General features: G+C 34.9%; 1 protein-coding gene across 8 annotated transcripts in view; it reads left to right on the forward strand.

Moving 5' to 3' along the window:
- Positions 1-23,755, forward strand: part of LOC106623754 (band 7 protein AGAP004871) — an 82,984-nt gene that overhangs the window by 27,913 nt on the left and 31,316 nt on the right. For 3 of the 8 annotated variants that reach the window (XM_036364523.2, XM_036364522.2, XM_036364516.2), the window contains one exon: positions 21,948-21,983. The exons of 1 other annotated variant lie outside the window; for it this stretch is intronic. In XM_036364523.2, coding sequence (XP_036220416.1) covers positions 21,948-21,983 — 36 coding nt within the window. Of the gene's footprint in view, positions 1-2,103; positions 2,494-5,960; positions 6,533-16,768; positions 17,756-21,947; positions 21,984-23,755 lie in introns of those variants that run through there. 4 more of the 8 variants (XM_036364514.2, XM_036364526.2, XM_036364527.2 and 1 more) reach the window with 4 other exon arrangements.

Raw genomic sequence — 23,755 nt, forward strand, 5'->3', positions numbered from 1 at the left:
AAAAATTAATATAAACAAGTATGTTTCAGAAGAATTTAAAACAAATTTAATAATATTGAACTTTACTAAAGTCAAGTTCTTGGTGAAGTTTTTCTCTAAGCCAATGCATAAGTTAGCAATTCCAGTAAAGTATTTTAACTTTAAATATTTTAAAATGTTACTTCGAAGTTCGGTGTGTGACTTTGCTAAAACGTGCGCTCTGCGCCTAATTGTAGACTGAACTTAATGCAACCTACTAAAAATAGTATTTTTTGTTTACTTTCTCTTGCGGTCCAAAGCACATAACCTTCAAAAAGCAGAAACAATGCTGATGATAGCAAAAAACTTCCGTTTCTATATATAATCGTTCGAGTGCACATTTTTGTCTCATTTAATATTTTTGTGAGTTTATAAAAAACACATTTGTGCCGTATTTTGAATAGTCTAAGGTATATGTGACATTCGATGTCAAATAGACAAATAGTTGGACGCGACCCCAACCGATTTGAAGGAATTTTGCTGGAAAGTTTTGTCTTATCATAAAACAAAATTCTGCCAAAGGAAAAAAATTTAAATAATTTTCCTAAGAGCTATGCAAAAGTGAAAATTTCACTGTTTTTCCGATTCTATGAGTTTATTTATTTAATATTTCAGAAACTACTTTATATTGGATAAAGAACGCTGGTACGTTTTCAGAGGACACTTAGAGGTATAGAAAAAATTTTTTTGAAAAAAAATTTTGTAAATTACCAAAATTAAAATTTTTTAAATATTTCAAAGTCGTAGAAAGTAACCATTGCGTGAAAATTATGATCCCAAAATATTTTATATTATACCTTTAACGTATCTAAAGAAATTCTGAAATTTTCAGAGGGGTGTTCTTTTTCGTTTCAAAGATATGAATTTTTGAACTTTGGCAAAATAGTTTTTTTCTAATCTTACAACTTTTTTTTTTTGAATATCATTATTCTATCACATGATTATCGAAATTTAAGGTCGAAAAAATTTTTCTTATGTTGATTTTTTTATGTTTTATTTTTTTATTTTTATGTATTATTATTATTTTTACATTCCATTAACAGAAAAATATTTTAGGTTATTAAAAGTTGAAAAAACAAAAAAAAACTATTTTGACAAAATTCAAAAATTCATATCTTTGAAACGAAAAAGAATAACCCCCTGAAAATTTCAGAATTTCTTTATATATGTTAGAGGTGTCCAACTATTTAAAGATTTGACATGGAATGACCCATATAGTAAAACCTTAGAGCTCCTGAGTACTGGGCACTGAGTGGACACCAATAGTAAGACAATGCAACAGTCATTGTGATTCCGGCAAACAATTTCAATTGGCGATTTGGTTCCATGAAAAGTTTATGACAATACCAGTCACTCTTGCGTCATATCCACACACGAATGGCCTTGGCTTAATAACTGCCCCTCACCGCACCATACATGAACTGTGAAATTGCTATCACTCTCTCGCCAGCTTCGCCTCCACTTCCACCAGCTGCGCCTTTGGCTTGCGGTGCAACTGGTCAATTGTTATTTATGGCATGTGAATACCAGCGCAGTGAAAAAAAAGCAAACTGCTCAGCTCTGTTTTGCAGCACAAATTCTTGTGTGTGACCACAATCACTACAACAACAAAAACCAAACTGCTAACCTCAATGCATACTTGTGGCTTAGACCATTTGCTCCCACTGGCAGACAATCAAATATTCAAATATTTTTCTGTGCACATCGAGCCATTTATTTGTGTGTGTGTTCTGCGACGCACAAATACATACATATGTACATATTTGTATGCATGCGCTGGCAATAACAAAGGCAACGGTTGTCACGCTAGTTGCACTCGCTTGGCATTATCTTTGTTTTTTTTTGTTTTGGTTTTCTATTGTTTTCGTTTATTTTTAATTTTTTATTTGTTATAACGGTAATAGAGAGAAATAAACACTCAGTTCCATTACCATTGTCATTATGCCATTACGCCGAATGAGTGGCCATTTTGTTTCACACACACACACTTACACACACCTTCATACATACAAATAATTCGCAGAGTGCTACTTTTGCCGTTAGTTAGCTTGCGTTTGGTAAGCTTTAAATGTGGTCACCACTTCTGTGGCGACTCAGTAGTTTTTGGCGACCGAACAGTTCGACATTGCAACTGCCGTGAGTGCTGCTCTACTGTTGCAATTGCAACATTTTTTCGACGTAACCACTGCATCCATTGTCCATACAAGCGTTATTGTGTATGTGTTTGCGCAGATTCTGCTGGCAAAGCGAAAACAACGACCGTGTGTATAGTAAAACTTCACGTGGAAAAATCAAATTAAAGAAATAACTGAGAAACTTTAACAATTCCGTTACTTTCCTACTCGAAATAGCAAACGGGGCGCAAACAGAAAAAGTGAAAAAGCCTTCGTGAAGCAACGCTTTGTGTGGCCGATACTTCTGTGCTTTCGAATTTGCGAAATTTTGCCGCTGCAATGAGCACCAAAAGTTTCCTCTGTACGAACTCACCTTAACTGGATAAGTGTTTATATTTCGTTGGTCATTCCAAGTGGTATTTCTCATTTTCATTTTCATTTCCATTTATGTTTTTGTTTTTGTTTTCATTTTCGATGTTTTGTTATTTTTGTAAAGTTTTCTCTGCTTCCGTTTCATATGAATTCAATTGTTCCCAGCCAAACAATGTAAGCACAAACACAAACTGATAGCCACGTCCTCAGCGTTTTGTTATCGACTGTGGTGAAGTTGAACATTTTGCTGATTAAGCGAACGCTGCAAAAGGCTAAAGTTGTGTTTTGATAAGCCTACTCGGGCACATACAAGTTTATAGTTGCACAGATACGGCTGTTTGAAATAATGCTTTACAATGTCCTCAAGCATCTTCTAGTTGAGTGTTTCGGCTTATCTCACATAAATATATTGTTATGTGTTTCATCTAGTCATCCCTACATTAGGGCTGTTTTGATGGTATTGAACTATTTTGGTGCAGCAGAAAACTAGCTTTCCCAGAATTTCGTGAGACAAAATGATTTTTGATGTAGTGCATTTTATGTGTTAGTATAATAGTTAAGACTAGGGCTTCTCTAATTGATATAAACAATATAGGGTATATTTGGCAAATATCTGAGAATTTAAAATATTTTACAAAGATAAATTTTTCACTTCTAAATTTATTTATTATATATTGTATTTTTTAAGAAAAGCATCACCGAAAGTCGATTCGGGACACCCCTAATGTATAAGTATTATCATAAATTGGTATATATTAGTATTTAGGAGCGAAATTCATAAAAGTCATTGTACATGATGCTCTCTTGGATGGTGTGCAGCCTTCGTTATACCTATATATATTAGAGTGGGTAAAAAACAATGAATACATGTATATTTTATATTTATATGTTTATATGTGTATATGTATATTTTTTTGAAATTAGAACTAACCATTTTTGTAGAGCAGTAAATTTACTACAAAACTACGAGCGTTCCGATTTCTAGTGATTTTTTATTGAGTTATAAAATTCATTAAAAAAAATATTTGCCTTAAAATAATCCAACTATAACTGTTGGTATATTTTAAATGGTTAGCTTTACAAAAAAATAACAATGCATTAATTTTCCTACAAAATTTATGTGAGGAAATATTTGTTCAAGTAGTTGGAAGCGTGATATGAAATTTCTATCTGATAATAAGCAAAAAATTGAAAACTGTAAGGGGGAGAACCTTCCCCTTACAATTAAGAGGTTACATGGGTTTCACGGCTTCAAAAAAAAAAAAACAATTTTATTGTCTTATTTAATTCTATAACATCTCTAGAATATTGTCCGAAATTCTCTAGTTAAATACCAGCAATATTTTTGGAGATACAGCTTTGAAAAGGTTTGCGTTCGTGGTCAACTATATACTTGTAGTCACTTAAGACATTAAACTCTTTTTTTCGAAACTGTGCTTTTCAAGTCGGTTGTCAAGATTACTTAAACGTTTTTTCTCGGTCCAATACCTAGTTAATGTTCTTAGTTCCAAAAACGTATTTTTTCTTTACTTTTGATGATCCTGTCAGAAATTCTGCTGTTCCCGCGGAAGAATTTTTTTCCGAGGGACTGCCGAAAATGACGAAGTTTTGAATATTTTCCTTTGAAAATTTCACCAAATCATTATCAAAAATATATCTTCGGAATAGTAAAAATTTTTAATAAAAGATTATGTGTAGCAAAAAGAAATCCATTATTTTTCCAATAGATGGCGTTATTTATTTGTATCTCGCGTTGTATAAGTCCGAGCGGGTTCGGTTGGATGGCGAAGAAGAAAGATGACATTTCGTTCTAAAAATCTTTTCAGACAGTTTTGTGATTGGTTGATTCAGTTTTGTTTGAGCGCGCGTCCAAGATGGACACTAGCAAAGAGAAAATAGCCATATTTTACAGTTTTTCTTCGATAAGGGCGAAAACGCAAGCCAGGCCGCTGAAAAAGTGAATAGCGTGTATGGGCCTGATACTGTAATAGCCAATCGTGAACAATTTTGGTACCGTCAATTCCGATCCGGTAATTTCGAGGTCCAAGATGCCCACGCTTTGGAAGACCAATCATCGAAAAAAATCGAACAAATAATGGAAATCGCCGAGTCCAAACATCGATTACGATTGTCCAGGACCTAAACATTGCACAAAAACCATTTGGAACCATTTGAATAAGGCTGGATACGAAAAGTAATAACTAAAGCATTCAATTTCATGCAAAAATAATGCATATCTTTTTACTACACCAACATTTAATTTTTATGTGAAAATTTTTTTTTGAAAATAGGGCGTTTTTTGCTTGAAGAAACTCATGTAACCCCTTAAGAGCTCATACTTGTAGAGACTTTCTTAGATTCTTAGAGGTGTCTAAGAACCTATTTTTTAGAGTATCAAGTGAAATTATATTATTAGTTTTTTAACCCACCCTAATATATATATATAAATATATGTACATTATATGTGTATTATGTTTACACATGTAAGTTCAACAAAAAATTAGCTACCAAGTGGATTTCGCTGCTTTTGCGGAAAAGCCAGATTGCATTTCAGATTTCTACAGATTTGTTTTTATTATCTTTATTCTTTATATTTTACACTGTTCTTTTGATAAGCCTTTTCTGCAAGTCACATGCTGAGTGGTGGATTTTAAAATGAAATATAATAAATGCGAAATTGAAGATTTCTACTTAAACTTCCGGAGACAACATTACGCCTCTTAGAATTCTTCTTGTTAATTTGGCTTCTTACAGCTTTCAACAATTATATTCTAGTTGTTTCATTCTTTCCTTCCGGTGGAAGCAACTAACTAGATCTGATCCATCGTTCAATGTTGAAGCAATGTTTTGTTAAAAATATGTCCAAAAATGTTTCTCACCATAAAACCTAAACTCTTTTTGATTGAGAACGTTGCTCATGTGTGGTGTTTGAATAAATGAAATTGATAAAGGAGCACAAAAGTGAGGTTAGGCAAAAGTGCAATCGCAGTTATTAATAGATTAATAATCTCGGATATAATTTTTTATTCTAAAATATTCTTTAATAACGAGAAATTCGAAAGATTTACGAAAGATAAAAATTGTACGAGAGCGGTCCGATAGCCAATTAAAGAAAAAATTGTAAAACATTTTTGGCATGGTGTGGCAACGCCAGAAGTGTAAGACGCTGTGTTCTATTGTTGGAGAAGCGTCTTTCTTTTGACGAAAATGGGACGAATTTCGTGTAATATTGTATCTGGCGTAGTCTCTTTTTTGATTTCGGTGAAGTAATTTTCCTCAAGAGCTATTTCACAAATTTTAATGAATTATATCACCAATCATAACCAAATGATTTCATATGAAATTGTGGTCGCACAAATGCACAAAGATCATTACAAAAATCACAGCAAGCGAAAGCAAATTAACACAATTATCCAGCACGCTCGTAATATTATATAATGTAAGTGATACTCGTAGAGCAAAAACAAAAACAAAGTCCACATAACTGTTTGGCCATCACAGGGGCGCATTGAAGTTTTAAAAGTCAAATAAAAAGCGGCAATTGGCGCTGCAGCACGTGCCGCAAAACACATAAAAGACAAATAAAAAACAAAAAGCGAACAAACACGTGTGTGTGTGTGTGTGCGCGCGCGAGTAAGTCTATTTGATAGCGCATTGCACAAACGGCTCCAACATTTCGGACCACACGGACAGCTTGTGGCAGACGACAACAACGAGCATGGCTCCCGCTCCCGTCGGCCACCACCATCACCACCAACAACAGCACAACCAAAAATCTGCACACATGCAACACCAACAGCACCAGCACCATGTCGCATACCAACACCAACAGACGAACGCACACACACACCCCGCATATGCGCGCAGGCACAGCAACACGGCGACCACAACGGGCGGCACGACAGCCGGTGGCGGCTCGGGTGCAATGGGGCTGGCCATGCCCGGCAGCAGTAGCAGCCAGCGCGAGAGCATCTCGGCGCGCAGGCCAGCGGACACAACCGTATCCGGCTCGACCATATACAGTCGAGGTAAATGAAATGCTGAAATGCGCAAATGTGTAATGAATTTTGTCACTCACACACACACACTCACTCACTCATTCACAGGCACGTACAATGTACAGCATATTCTCCTTGCCACATGCATGCCATTGATGATAATTTTTACTGCCCTCATTTCATTTCATTTGCTTTTTCTTTTTCTGCAGTCTCTTGTGCTTTTGACGCCACTTTCTTTAGTTGTCGCTTCCCTCTGGTTTCTTTTTTTTCGGCTACTCGCCTGACCTTTTCAGCACATGCATAGCTTACGGCGAATTGGCCTTTTGTTAGCCGGATGCTGCGCTTAGTTAATTAGAAAGTGTTTATCTTTGATTGTATGGGCGTCGCGCGTTGCAGTGTCAGTGACAGTTGCAGCTGTGCCACAGGCACGCCCTGTTGCAGCGTGTATGTGGCGGCGGAATCAACGCTGCGGCATAGGAAATCTGATTTTCACACCCAGTCTTTGTAAGCTAAATACGCCACAATGTTTTATGTGCGGCGAGCCAAAGCGTAATCGAAGCGGGACGGCGCAAGATGAGCAGGCCCTCCGAAAGGGTGGTGCATTAGAGACGCAAACAGTTAGTGCCGGCGCAAATTTATTACAAATTGGCTTTGCGTGACATTCAAATTATATTACACCTTCCGCTTAGCTGCCCAACAGTGGTGCAGTTGGTGCGCGGCGATGCAGCGCAGCACAGAGTTGGCGTTATACAATGAGGCATGCAACATGCTGCGGTCACATGCCACCAATTCACTATCAATAAGCAGATATCAGTGTTGGTGTGTATGTACGTGAGTACTTGGCCAAAGCCAAATAAAGTGGTTGTGGCTGTGGCGGTGTGAAAATGTGACGGGAAATGAGTGCAGGCACTACGGAAATCACATTCCGTTGATTGTATTTAAGCCATAATTTAGTTTTTCGAATATCCGTTTTTTCGCATTTGATTGCAATGGGCGTCAAAAGAGTGAATTCCGTAAAGGCGATTGAGCGACTGGCTTTGATTGATCACCAAATCTAATTGTGACTTTGGCATTGAGTATGCAAGGCGAATTATAATTGAACGAGACTAGTGTGGGCGTAAGAGTCGGAAATTCTGGCGTTTCGATATTTGTGCACACGTAATCTAGTTTTGCAGAATTAAATGTACGGAGCGTTTATACAAGTGCCCTTAAATTTTGTGTTGCTCATACGACATGGTGTACTCGTACTGTATGAATGCTAAGTAGATTTTTAATATAACTTTAACTGTTTATGACTTTTAAAGGATCATTTCTGTAGAGTGCAATGTTTTTTATTTAGCATATCGTCTTTGGTCGTAAGTAAAACTTATATTATATATTCTTTGGATGTCAAAAGATCAAAAAATCTCTTTTCATATAAATGGGAAAAGTATTTTAATTCAGACATGGCTTAAATTTCAAATGAAGAGCTTATTTACGTTGCATAATTTTTTTTAAGTAAAAACTTAAATTTCAGCGTCAGCAAAAAAAAAAATCAACGCGGAAATAGATACTCGCCTAAATAGCCATTTTTAATCAAAAGAAAACGTCGGAGACTCTGTAATGTATATAATAGTCCCACAGTTTTCGAGATATCAATCTGGCAAACAAACTCAACAATCAAAATTAAGTTCTTGTATGAAAAACTTTTTTATTTGACAAGATATCCTCACAAAATTCGGCATGGACTACTAGCGTAGGCAGCGCTACAATCTTTAGCTTCGTCCTCTATAGCATAAAGCTGTCATACAAACTGACCGATCAAAATCAACATAAAATTCGTTTTAAATACTTTCTATTCTTGTTATAGTAAGCAAATGCACCTGTGAAGGGTATTATAGCTTCAGTGCAGCTGAACTTAATTTGTTTTCTTTTTTCTTATTTCATATAAAACAATCGTTAGCTAGAGAGTAATGTAATGCGTTGGCACTCTAAAGTGATATTGAAAATTAAAAATTATATCCGCCATAATGCATATGATTGCATATACAAGTATAAGTCTCTGAGCATATTAAATTGTCGTATGTGTGCCTGTCATAATTTGCGTGTAATATGCAATCAACTCTCCATGACTGCAATATCTTGTTGTACAAGCGAGTAATTAAAAATTGCTGGTAAATAAAGTTTAATTACACTTTCCGCCGCAATTACCGCACACATTACATGCACTTATTAGTTGTGGCTATGCGTGTAGTCTTGTGCGAAAACATTGTTTAACGCTTGATTATGCGTTACGGGTTCAGTGCGGAGTAAGTGACAGCCAAGCGCATTCTTATATGTCGGCAGAAACAACTACTTTGCGAATTAACCGCAGATTGTGACATTGTTAAAGTGAGATTTAAAAAAATATTTGCGAGAATATATATTTACACCTGAAATTACTTGCTTTAATATATTTATAGATTATATTTACTTAAACGTGCGCTTATATGTTCAGCTGACATACCCGTTGGCTTATGAATGATATTTTAGTGCAGGCAGCTTTATTTGTTACTCATACGACGTGACATTTTAATTTATGTATTTTTTCATATGTCAGTGTTTTATATGCATTAATACAAGTGTAAATATGTATGTGTGTTGTGCTTCTATATTTACTGCTCACAATTATTTCATGCGGCAACTCTGTACATCATTGCGTGCATAAAACGTGTTCTATTATACAAATGTTGTTTATACATATGTAGGCAAATACCATTGCATGCATTATAAATGTAATCAACAGGCATTTTAAATTCTAAATAATTATCTCAATGCATATGCCACCATAGTCCAATTTGCTTTGAGAGATATGCAGCGCCATCTATCGATCATAGTTACCATTTTAAAATTTTATTTCATGTAAATATTATATAATTTGATCTATATATTAACTAGATCGTATGATAAATATATTTTTTAGACACTAGCGCCACCCATCAGTTATGTTTTTTCTCCGCATCTTTTAATTTTATTGATAAATATGAACTTAAACAGTAAAAATTTTCGCAAAATTAGTGCATTTTTATTGTTTTTGGGGTTTATAGAAAATTATAGTTGTAAAGCGGTATAGTTAAGACTCTGCCCATTTGACAGTCAAACAGATTTTTCGGTCCAACCTTTGTTCTGAGATTTACTTGAAATTTTATCGAAATCACTTAAGCTGTTTTGCTTTTAAAATACCCTTCAATACGTACGTTGATTATAATATTTACAAAGTGGGTTTCGGATTATCAATTGGGTATTGGGAGTTCGCTGATTTTTTACACTTTAGTTTGTTGATAAAAACTTTCTTTTTAAAATTTTTTAATTTTATTTGCTCAAATTTCTTATTAAAGTATTATTTACAAGTACGAATGTTTAGTATGCATCCATTCTTTTTGGCATATAAATCAACGTCACTTTATAATAGCACAGTTTTAGGCGCCCCACTTAAGTTATTTCTTTTGATCTCTTTATTAGTGAACTCACTAAGCGAAAACAAGTCTTTAACCAACATATTTTGCCTAAAAAAATATAAATGTAAGTAAAGTCAAAGTTTAACTTCACAAGCCTCTGAAATTGGCAGCAAATTGAGTGCGATGTGGTGTATTTATTAATAAACATTCTTCCAAGCACCAACAATGGCAATATGCTTACTCATGCAAAAGGTTGATATGAATAAATAAGCTTATATTTATGTAGATGCAAACTCATTGTGATTTATTTTTACTTTTCATTCGTTTTGGATAGCAGACAGACAACCGCACAGCACACTTTCGGTAGGCAAGCATCAAGCTCTCAAGCTTACCATATACCCATACAAATTAAGGTAGTCTTAAATGCAAATTTTGTTCAAAATGACCAAAGAAATTTTATTGCAAGATGGGGGACCAATGGATTAGTAAACCTTGGCGCTTCAAATGTTAGTATATAACAATTTTCCTGCTGACAAAACATCACAAAGTAAATGTTTTATATTTTTCGAATAAGTTTTCAATAATATATTTATTCTCTAGTATATAAAAGCTTTTTGCGAGTACGCTATACAAAAATGTGTTATGAAGATTAAAGGCTTAACGATTGTTATGGAGTTGATGGCAGTTACAGTTGACTTTTACATTTTAGTATAAAATATGCATGCATTCTTCTGAGCAGTCAAATAATTATGTAAATCAATATGGATCACCCTAACAAGTCATACTTAGCAGGAAAATCTTTAGTATTTGGAAATCTGGGCATCTGTTTGCACGAACAAAATTTGCTTGTGTGTGAACTCTGCATTTGTGCAGTCAATTGAGTACATTTGATTTTATTTGCGCCATTTAATATTAAATAAATTATTTGACAGTGATAAATGATAGAATGCCCCAGTTGAAACTATTAGGATTACAGCTTAAATACTTAATTACTTAAACACAACATTTATTGTGTTGTGTTGTTTTCGGTGGGATAAATATTCACCAAAAACTTAGCAAATTGCTTTTAGATGAGTTAACAATGTGTGCGTTTCCACCACACATACATACACATGCAAGTGTGTGTGAGTGGGTTAAGGGTTCGGTGCGATTTGCAGAGTCACTGAACTCCGCTTCCGGTGCAATGAGGAATGCCGAAGGTGTAAGCATTTTCTATTTGTATTGATTTGTTTTGCTTTTTGTTTCTGTAACTTGCAAATATATCGTACGAATTTTGGGTCAAGCACCGTTATAGTGCAATTGAATGTGTTGAGGCTCCAAAGTTCGGCTAGGCGTATCAGCACGGCATCTTATTCACACTTAAATGATTATTAATTGCTCTACCGCTGAAGTTGAGAAATGTGTTTCGCCCAGATTTATAAGTGTTGCATGCGTAGCAAATTCAATTTTAATTACGTGTGTGTTGAGGCGGAGTGCAATGTGAAGAGTTTTATTTGAAATCAAGCGAACGCACAAAAGAAAGTGATGCAAACAACACTACGGCCCTCGGCTTCGCCGGCATTCTTTGCTTTCATCTCGCTTTGCGTTACTTCTCCGCAGTTTTCCCGCATTCTCTCTTTTCGCCAACTTTTAGCCATTCAGTGCATAACTTTGCTAGTTAAAGTTGCAACAAACTTTCACTCGGAATGTTATGAGACACCGATACCGGCACCAATGATGGCTGTTCATATAATTTATAACTAATAGCCGCGACTCTTGCAAAGTATCTTCAACTTGTTAGCTGCCATTTGCTGGTTAAAAATAAATTGAAAAAGTTTGTTTGTTGTTGTTGCTGCCGTGCACACGAAAACTTTGCTTACTGACCAGCAATTGTTTGCGTGGATTTTGCAAAATTTCAATTGAAATATTTAATATTGACAGATTTTATGGCAACCTTCGCGATTTACATTTTGCGCTTCGCGGCAATTTCATTTTGCGATTTTCTTACTACGCACTTGGTAAATTCTGCAGCAAGAGTAACAAATGTTGGCGAAATGGAAACTACACCAGAAGTGAGATAAGTGGCTTCATTGGGATTTTAGCGAATAGCTTCCGCTAGAGATAAGAGCGGAAGCTGTCTGAAATTTCTGATTGATTTTCGTACAAGAAGAGCTAAGACGAATAAAAGAACACACAATATCGAACACATTGCTTTTGGTGAAAATAGAAAACAAAACACAAAAGTATTTTGTAACCTTCTCGGCTTCTATACTTAGCCGTGCTAGATTTTTTTCTTCTTTGCCTTAAGCTCATTTGTATTAACTTTAAGATTATCAAATCTTAAGTTTCTCGCTTGAGCGGTATTTCAACAGTTAAACTGTCCTGGAGAGTACGTCGAAAGATTTGAAACCTTTAATTTTCAATAAATATTAATCAACAAAGTTATTGTTGTGTAACTAATAGTAGCCTGAAAATGTTTTGGCTTGACATTAAAATATGAAAAAAAACAAGATACTTAAATACTTAATGACAGCCTGAAAGACCCAGATATATGTATATTTGATTGTTCACTTGCTCGTTTTCAAATTTGTAATTTTGCGGAAACGAAAAATAGACCGAAATGCATAATTTCACAGCAATTATATGAAATGACGCTCGCTCTAATATCCACTTTGTAAAATTAAATAACTTTGTGCGTGTGTGTGTCTGTGTTTGGCTGTGTCTACTAAAATGTTAACCGCATACACAAGAACAAAGCGTTTCCGGTTTACGAGTCAACGCATCTGTGCCACCGCCGTTGGCTGGAAAAAGCAAATGACAACAATTAGCTGGAAGCTCGGCGCTTAGAGCTCACTGCTCTGTGTGCTGTGTTCTGTGTTCTGTGGGCATTGCACAGCCCAGTGGCATAAAAAATGTTGGCAACCAGCTGAAAGTCGGCCTCCGGATGGTTGTTTGCTGAAATTTCTTTTTCGCCAGCAGCATAGTTTCTATACCCCTATGCCTAAATTTGTGTCTGCGTGTGTGTTTTTCGTGTGTATATAAATAGACACTAACGTATGCCAGCATATCGCAGTAATGCTTTGTGGACTCAGGGATATGAACATGGGAAATTTAATTGCTACGGCGAATATAAATTTATGAGCTCATATAAAAAATGAAAAATACTCGCGACTAGACGGACTTATTGTGTTATACATACTATAGAGTCTAGTGGCAGATTGAGAATCAGAGGTTCGATATCTAATCCATTCCAAATTCAGTTTATGCCGAATGGCCTCAAAGAGAAAAATATATTGTGTTGTTGAAAAGCATGAAGTAGACTTAGAGTGTATTTATATTGGTTTGAAAATTGTTAAATATTGGTGCAGTTTTACTCAAAGTAAATCCTGTCGTGCTGTGTTGATACACTGCGCTTCGCAAAGTCACACGCACACTACTGAGGCACCTGCTCGTTTCAGCAATATATGCCTGCCTAACATTTACATGGGTGTGCTTGTGTTGGTTTGTAGCCGAAATGATTTCATTTCAGATTCACCCTAAGCTTTCTACATCCTACAACGCAGCGCCACAGTTCAAAGTCCTTAAGGACGTCGAAAAATGTACAAACGCGGAATGTTGCTTGCCAAAACAAAAATCAAGAACCAAAAGGCAATACAACAACGGTAAAGCGGAGGTAATGATAAAAGTAACGGAAGGCTCATAAAAAGTACGCTTTACGGCATGGCGCCAGTAAAACGCCACTGATAATGCGGCTCGCATACTTTGCGGCGGCTCGGTAGGAATTGCTGGAGAGCACATACAAACACACACACACACACACATTTTTATTTTCATTTTTAAATGCACATTGATGCGGAAAAGTCTATGTTATAGGCTGCAATGTTGAACAAATATTGGCTATTGATATGTTTGAAGCGGATTTCCGATATTTCAAGTTCAAAGTCAATAGCGACTTCACAGGCACACATGAGAGAGCAAGAAAATCATAGCCAAGAATACATGTTGACACACCCCCTTAAATAAATGTCGTGTCTTTAGAATCAGTTTTATTGCTTCATTTCTTTACGATTTTTATAGCTATATACTCGTATGTTTGTATATAGGCGTTTGTATGCAAAAGAGGGATTTTCGGATGAGTATTTACAATATTGAGCAAAATAAAAGCAACTTTTATTAAACATTTTTTCTATTGTTTAGAAATTAAGAAGAATTTCTTCTCGCAACATATTTTTTTTTCTTAATTATTATCAAAATTTTCAGTGTTTGTAAGTCTTTAAGAAACTCTTAAGTATATTTATTTATACCTAAACATTACATACCTCATTATAACTTTTATTTACTTGGTGCTGTCAGAATTTTTTTTGGAAGAGATGCATTTATTTTGCTCTCCACCGCATAAACGCTTAAATATGAATATAACTATCAGCGAGTTTAAGCGCTCCCATTCATGAACTTTCCCACTGAAGCTATCCCCCTACTTTTCTCTCTTTGGCTTTCAGTCAAGGCATTTCTTATGGCGGATACGATGAAAATTCGTCGTGTATATTTGATATGTGGTCTGATTTGCCAACCTCCATGTGTTGGGAGTATGTAACAGATACGTTAGGCGAAGGGCGGCATCTTGGCCTGATATCAGCGGCAATTCTCTACCACATGGCTGCTGCATTCTCAACATTTTTATTATGCTTTTTTGGTGCGATATTAACGAGCTTTGAGTAGTGGCGAAAGTGCTGTAACAATCTTGTTTGTGGTCGCAATCATCTGCGAATATAGCAGATTTGTGTATGAATTAATTTCATATGCACAGGGTGTTGAACAACGTTGAACAAATATATGTAGTACGAACCCAGTAAAAATATTAGTAAGGTTATTAAGGTAAAATATTTCAAGGAGCATGATTGTTATTGAAAAAACCAATTTTGAAATTCTTAAAACAGAAATTATAAAGTGTTTTGAATACGAAAATTCTATAACATATTTATAAAATAGGATCCTAAACTAACTCCTAACAATGAACAATAAATATTAAACCTATGTTTGATCAAACTAGTCGAGTGTTTCCTGCAGGGTTTCAGAAAAAACAAAAATACATTTATTATAGTTGTATTTTTTTGCGAGCTGACATTATATTAGACATTATCAGAGTGAATCATAAAGCGTCTTTAGGGCAAAAGTCAATGTGATGTCAGTGATTATGGCCAAATAAATTATAAGGGAAACAATAGCAGACAGATAAATCTTATTAAAGCTCTTCCAAACACTTAAGGCGGCGTTATCATCAATAAATCTTTATTATTTTCCTAAAATTTACGGCTGCATAAATATTTATGACTTAAGTACAGTAAAACATTTGATGATAATATTTTCATAAATTTTATAATTTACAATAAATGCTTCAATATTTCTAGTAATTCTATAAAAGTACACCCAATACATAATTCATAAATATTATTAATATATATATTATATTTATTAAATTTACTGATGAATATTTATAGATTTAAGAATTGAACAGTCTTCATATATGCATAGCAAATTGAATGAAACGTGATTTGATTTAAAAGTCAAATTGACTTAATTTAACATATTTCCGTTGATGATCTTTTTTGCGTGCGGATGTGCACACCAATGTTCATTCGCGCGTTCAACATCTGTCAGTATTTTTGTAGTTTCCAAAGGATGCTTGACAAAGCTGAATAAAAGACTCAATGTGCCACTCAAGGTGCCACTCAATGTTTAGAAAGAGAGATGAATTGGATTCCATTGACGCTCAGATTCTCTTTGCGTACTTGCTCTTTCACTCTCTCTTTCTTTCAATCTTTCTCTTCAGCTGCAAACAATTTGCAGTTAAAGCTTTATGCTTATATTCTTAACGCAATGCTCAGTACATTTTTCTTTTGAGCTTTTAGGTTTCAGTTTATTCGTAAGCTGTAGCTATACTTCACACACTTAAGTGCGGGTTTGGAGTTTCCAAAGTTAAATGTGTTTAATATGAACATATATGGAGTGTTGTCATTAATGGGAAGCGCCTTTTGAATTTTCTGTTGCTCATACGGCATGGCGTCCTCAAGCAATAGTCAACATCTTTAAAAGTACTGGGCATAATTGGAATAGGCAAAAGAGATTTATTTTTTGATTGGAGATAGGAAAATATGAAATAAAAAGTAATTGTACATTCAAGATATAGCGCGAAATTCACTTAGGAGTGTTTATGAAAGGTTATCAAGGCTATCAAGTTATTTCCATAACATTTTTGGTTTTAATCCTAGGGTTTTCCTTTTTTGAAGCTGCGATACATTCAAATTTTAACGAACAAATATAATTTACTTAAATATTAAAGTCTGGCAGCATCAATTTTAACTTCAAAAGCTTCCAATAAATTCCACTCGCTACTTTTTCATATTAAATATTGTACTTTATTCTATGCATTCGCTTGTATTTGGGCCTGTTCGACCTACCAGAATTTCCAGCTCAAAATCGAAGTTCGTGCTTTTATTCTCTCCACCTCTCATGTTACTAACAGTAGCACAACATGGATGCTGTGATAGCAGTTGTGCCTCCGTCATTAACGAGCGCATGTGGGTAACACTGCCCCAAAAGCAATGACGTCGACGACAGCAAACATGCGTTGTATGTTATTCGGCGTTGCTGACGTCGTCTTAAAAAACCGGGCGACTGAGTAACGGCCAGCGACTAGCGCCTTTCGTCGTCGCGTTCGTAGCTACCGGTGCCTGTGTTGCCCAGCGGGGACAGACGTGTTCGTATTTAGCGCTCGTTATGCTTCACGAGCGTTAACGCAGCTTGCATGGACCAAGACCAAGAAGTTAGAAGAATGTGTACCCTTATAAAATGGAAATGCTGTGCGCAAAGTGAATTCAGTTGACGGGCGAGCACATAGGTGACAGGAACTTCGCGACCAAGCATTTGCGGCGACCGTGTATGCTGTGAGCGAATATTATAGGTGCCAACAGCAGCTGCAATAACAACAAGAAAAATAAGTGACTGTTACAGCAACGGCTTGCACATAACATTAACAGCGGCTATTGCCTTAACAGTGCTCCGTAGTAGTAGAGTGTGCGCCTTGCCGTGCTCACCGTGTCATGGGTGGAGGGGTGCAGTAGTAGCGGCTGAATGTGTGAATAGGTGCTGTTGTTTTATTTTGTTGCTTTGTTGCTGCTAATAAGTACGGTCACCGCAAGCGATCAGCAGGACGACCATAACAGAATGCTGTTTCAGTTACAGTTGCACTGTGGCCGAGAGCGAAGCGAATTGAGAAAGGCGCGTGAATGAGATAATGTAATATTAAAGTACAAAGAATAAAAAATAATTAAGACTACATAGTGGGTTAGTTGTGTTAGTGTTGAAGCGGGTACAAGAAAGAAGTTCAGCTGGAAAAACGAAATTAAATAAAATCCTCATCCCTCATTTGAAAAGTAAATGTCAAATAATATGCGTGCATAGTAATATAGACTGTCTTATTAGTAAAAAATGTTTATTAGCAACTGAAAAAAAGCGATAATTAAATTCAAAGTAAACCCTTTAATAATTATAAAAAATTGCCAAACAAATAACAACAAAAGGTAAACCGATGCAATAATTCACATTACCTACCTATAGCTGCAACAATTAATTAGGATACCGTTACTCAAAAACCACGCCAATTGTCCACTTTCCATTGCCACGCAACTGTGATCCTTTAATGATACACATCACGGCTTAATTAGCTATACGTGTGTGTGTGTGTCTTAAAAGTGCCAATTGCCAAACAGTAAAACGTCCAAAACAGCAACAAGTACGAGCGGGTACAAATCGAGAGGGTGGTGAAGGGTAGCAAACGCAATGCCAGATACTAAAAAAGGTGAGTGAGTGATTACTGTCTGACTTCGTTGAGCTAATAAGCCCCAACTACCCGTGTATGTGTGTGTACAGTGCCATGTGCTGCTCAACTGCTGACCGTTATGGTTGGTCATATGTAAATATATGTACAAATATGTGTGTAGGGCTGTGGTGCGTATATGCATGCTTATCCTCATAATTTAGTACCAAATGTATACAACGGCTAAGATGTAGTGTAAGCGCCTTTTTAAATACTTATAATATATGTATATACTTTTGACTTTTGCTTGCGGTTGGAAAATTTGAAGTTAATGGGGAACTGTTTAAAGTGGAGCGTGGGAATTACACAGATGTTGCGGTTGTGGTTTCATGTCCCATAAATAATAAGTGCATTTAATTGAAGCGCCTTTAATGTATGCAATGGGAACTATTGTGCTTCGTGGGTAAATAAATATTTGAATTCTTATGCATTTATTTAAATGTGACCTATAACTGATTCTTAGAGACTATTAATTAAAAATTTATAATTAATACACATACTTATATACCACTTTGTAACAGTTGAGATTTATGAGGGTTTTTGAATAACTTTGCTAGAGGAAAATCGCCTTCAAAAATAAATATTTTAAGAATTAAGGAGAATTATTTTGTAATATGAATTTTAATATGATTTTAATGGATTTTTAGTAGTTTGCTTAAAAAATTTGTATTTTATTTAATAATTCTAGCTTATATTTAGGTACTCAGATAGAGATGTCCAATATTTTGGTGGCAGAGCCTTTAAAAGTGAACATTTGCAGCTGAAAATGCAAAAAAGTATTATACCATATATGCTATTATTGTTCTTCGTTGAATTTTAATACAAAAATATATAGTTTTTACTGTGAAATTTAAAATTATCACATATTTTATTTAATTACAAAAAAAAATGTGTGCCACTGCATGCAAGCTAAGCTAAAGAAATCCCCTGTAACTAAATATCTTTTGTTTTTTGTTGCATTCCGGAACCTTCATTACGTAAGCACTTTAAAGTAGCTAATTTGTGAGGTTATGAACCTTTTTCAGCCAACAGCTTGGTGGCAGCTCCGCTCTCTTCTCACAGAAGGCATCATTATATATTACATAGGGAAATAAAATGCTAACAATTATTGTGTTTTTTTTTTGTTTTGTTTATAGGACAACAATGAAAATTGTACACAAATTTCATTCAGTTCTGCTATTATCCTGTCCATAAGGATGTGCTTCTAGGTATTCCATTGTAAAACAAGCTGCGTACAAAAGTAATGCATTGTACTCGTAAAATTCGAAGCGTTGCACGGCTACCGACGACAGCGGCAGCGAACTGTAAAGCATTAAGCACATATGACACACGGACAGGTTGTTGAAACAAATGTATATCTCTATATATATATATAGTAACGGCAGCTTCACCACACAAAATATTATATATATGTATGCACAATAATGACTCTATAATAAACACCGCATTTATACTATAATTAAGCCGAGTCTGCTGGAAATATACAACGGTTAGAAATAACTGTAACAATCAAACAGAGTGGCAGCGGTTAAAATATATTTGATCACACAAATTTGATCTTGTGGAATTTCCATCCCAATAACAGTCAAAGTGTTCGCTACACCCTGCCAAAACCATGCTGGAATATAAGTGATTTCAACTGCGCCAGCAGAATTCACCACTGGGTTTTGTTTTGTGCAAATCCTTCATACAAGCGATTGTTATACATATACATACGAATATGTATGTGCAGTCAGCATTACTTATCTGTTGTAAAAAGTAAGTGCACTACTATTTATTATGCGTCCGCCGCTTGACTTTCTGCACACGCCGATTTTTGTTGCTTCCATTATTTCCGCAGCATTATTATGATAATTGGAAAGGAAAACATTTCCACAACCAAAATTGGTTTAAAGTGCACTGTTGTGGGTGTGAACAGGCGCTTCGCGGAATGCTCGAAATGCCGTTATGTTAACTAAATTGAAAAATTAAAAACTTTTAATTCCATTGAAATCGTTTGCGATTTCGTGCGAACTTGGCTGCGTGCTGATTTAATAATGAAACTATGGAGAACCTTGCACTTCGTCCTCATATGTGTACTTTTGCTAATTAAAAGTTTCTGGCTTATTTATTTTTGGTTATGGCAGTATTTTATAGTAGGTGTAATAGATATTTTAATAGTTTAATAATATTTCCACTTATGTACATACATATACATATGTACAATATAAGGTACTGTATTCCAATAACTTCTATCGCCGCGCATTGTTTTAATATAAAATATTAATTTTCAACGCGTAACCCACTTTTCCATGCCTTCAGCGAATTTAGATTTTTCCGATTTCGGCTCATTTTCGGAGCGCCATTCGCTATTCATAAATCCAAATCTCGCGACCAGTAGTGATGCGTTTGATAAATATGGGGTCCTCAGCAAAAATGTCAAGCATATCTTTTGTGACCTATACTAGACGTCGGTTTTGCAAAAGAATCTGGTCTTTTGATGCGAGTCTAATAATGACACGCTTTATGCCCACAACATTAACCAATATGTGTTGAGATCCTCTGCTATCCCTTTGATGCCAACCCTACGGGTTTCAATAGAGGTGGATGGACGACTCGAGGCAAGTTTTCGAAACATTCACGACCTTCACTGAATACTTTAAACCCTTTAAAATATTTTTGTTCGTGATAAAGTAGACTCCTCAAAAGACCCCTGCAACATTTCAATGATTCTGTAGGCGTGATTCCATGTGAACACAAAGTTTAAAGCAAACTCGTTTTTAACTTTTTTTCCAAAATCAATATTTGTTTTTAAGATTAAACTTGTTAATCTGAAAAAAGAGAGTTTTTAAGTGAATAACTATATTAAAGAGTTCCTACAAACTTTTTGCCGTCGTATGTTAGCCAAGTCTCTAACTAAACTAGCGTGGAAACAATGTTCAATGTTTTTTTTGCAAACAGGTGGCAGCCCTCCAATAAAATGCTCCGTATAGTTCAACGCAAAATTATCACCGATTTATGTTGTTTCAGCTATAATCGTTACATTCACAAACATATTGTATAAAGAGCGAAACAACAATCACAGTTCGTATACGAAATGGAGGTGAATTCACCGTGTTTATTAGATTACAATCCAAAACTATTCCATGCACTTATTTGTTGGACGTCAGTCGAATTTAGGTAATGTTATTTTAGGAAACAGGTAAAATTTTACTCATATTTTTCCGAGAGCCTTGTTATGCAGATTATTTACGATAGTTTAAAGTAATCATTTCTTAACTCATACATGTACATATATACACCTAATTAATTAGTATCGCATAAAGTTAGCATAAGGGGATATTATTCATAAATTGCATGTAATTTTAATGCTTTGAGCAGCTAACTTCAGCTTTTATTTCATTATTTCGCAAATTTGTTTACATTAGCGTCCACTCATTGTATTGATAAGACTTGTATGCTCGTAAATTTAGCACTAAGCAATTACATATGTACAAATGTAGATATATTAAAAAGTGTGCCGCCTGACCTGCAACAACAACGCTTTGGCTGAAATCTATTTCGTGTAATCAGTAACCGAGATATTAAGCATTTATATGGCTTATGGAGCAGTGTGCCATGCCTTAATCTCTTCAGAGTTGGTGGCTGTGTGCCCGACGAATTAATCTCATTAAATAAATATCCTGCAACTCTGAGAGTGTATATGAATGCGAATCAACTGTATATGGTATAATCAGAATGTATTTATATGCGTAGATGCGTATGAAGCGTATGCTCACTTATTTAATGGTATAACAACAAATTAACATTCATGCATTTATATATAATATATATAATTTAATATATATTTATCTGTGTAGTGGTAAGATTAGTCATTAGGCTTGTGGCAACTTGTAGCATGTCAATAATTGTGGCGCTGTCAATCCCGTATATTTGGAGCTAGCAATATGCGAATGGTGTGTCATAGACGGTTATGCTAATATCCAACGTGTTATATGTGTATGTAGACATAGACCTAGTATAACATAATATAATATATGTACGTGCATAAGTAGTTGTTGAGACAAGTCGCGTCTTGCTTTGAACGCTATTGATCGCCTCTTCATAGTCAAGTGATTACATACGATTTTACTCACCACTTACTCTCTGCCTCTCTTTTTATGTGTTTTCTTTGAAAACGCCATTGTACTTTCAGATATGACAGCGAAGCATTCGCGTGGATTCCTTCATTGTAAGTCAACTTTTTCCATAACAAATTTAATGAATATTTAATGAAAGTGTCCAGGAGGTACTTTTGCAAAGTAATCATATATGTAGTATTGTAAATATGTAACAAAAAAAAACATGTTATTTTACATGCATTACTTGCATACTATCGTCGGGATACAGTGATGTACTTGTGTATATAATATCGATTTATAGAACGAATTCTGCAGTTGTACGAGTACATACCAACTGCTGCGACACGATGTATACCGTACTTAATTTTTATTCTGATTGTAATCTTCTGAATAAACTTTTTCTTACCAATGAAAGTGATATTTTCAATTCTACAATTTAAATTAAATGGCAGTACATTTTTTGTATCTTGATTAAAACTATCGAATTTACAATAGGCGAAGAGTGTTGCCTATATTTTGGCGTTAATATAAATTTCAAAAGGTCTATTTTCGAAAGATTTCAATTAATAGTGGTATCAGTATAAATATACAGATGAAGCTTTGTAGAATAATGGTACTTTCTAAAAAATAAAAGTAATGTTTTAGGAGAAACAAACATCTATCAATACGTGAATATGTGTCATAAAATATTGAACTGTTATTTACATATTGATTATGATATCTGATATAAACTATTAAATCTAGAGGTTACACAAAAGACAAATTTGTCATACACCATGTATCACTTCTGCATCAGATCGATGTTTTGGAGGCCCGTTATATTTCAACAGACCTGTAGTACTGCTAAGATAATAAATATATAATATATATTGTGTGTTAGGGAAATAAGAGCAAACTTTTAGGCGTTGCATAGAGCATTTTGAAAACGAAACGATTGCTTACCTATGCAAATATTCCCTTCGTTTACAATTATTCTACTTGTATTGGAAGTAATTATCTAAAGTGAGGTTACACAACATATTGTGGTGCTCTCTTCATCAACGGTAAGGGAAACTAAGTTTCACGAAACTTTTAATCTCACCTTTTATTCCACTCTCTTTTTCGATCACCCTAAAGGTTGTATTTTCTCAGCATATTACATATTCGCATATTTATGTATTTTTGTATGAGAAAATGTCAAATATTTATGTTATCCCTTAACGCGGCTTTCAGTTACACATTTTGCAGCACATGCCATTTACATTTCTGCGGTTCAATACAACACGTGGCCATACTCCAACGCATACAAGTGACACAAGTATCCACATACATATTTACATGTGTATGCAGGCAAAAATTGACATGAAATGTTGGAAAGTGTGTGCGTTTATGTAAATTTCATTATCCCACCAATGTCTCAATACATCAATCGATTTAGCATTCAACGCCTCATACATATACACATATTTAATTTATGCTCTACAAATAAGTATGTACAGTTGAACACAGCTGGTTTGTTGCGGTTTTTGAATATTCCCTGGAGATTCTTGTTGCTTGTATGGTCCTTGTAATGTATTTGGGTAATGTGTAAGAGTTAGCTTAAAGAATTAGTATGAGTTTATAAATAAGTGGATTACACTTAAGCTGTGTTCAAATATAGTATTTGGACTCATGTATACGATATGAGGCAGCTTACTTGTGTATCTTTCAACGAAATTGCTTGTGATATTCTATTAAAGTATTCAATTTGATACTATAAAATATGAAATTGGAAAATACTACAGGTTTAAAAAAATTTAACTTTTTTGTCACAAGAAAATTCATATAAAATTTTGACTAAACAATAATATGTCAGTGGAAAAGAAATCACACGTCAGGTATTTTTGTGACATCAAAGCATATA

The sequence above is a fragment of the Bactrocera oleae genome, chromosome 6, assembly GCF_042242935.1.
Source record: "Bactrocera oleae isolate idBacOlea1 chromosome 6, idBacOlea1, whole genome shotgun sequence".
NCBI lineage: Eukaryota > Metazoa > Arthropoda > Insecta > Diptera > Tephritidae > Bactrocera > Bactrocera oleae.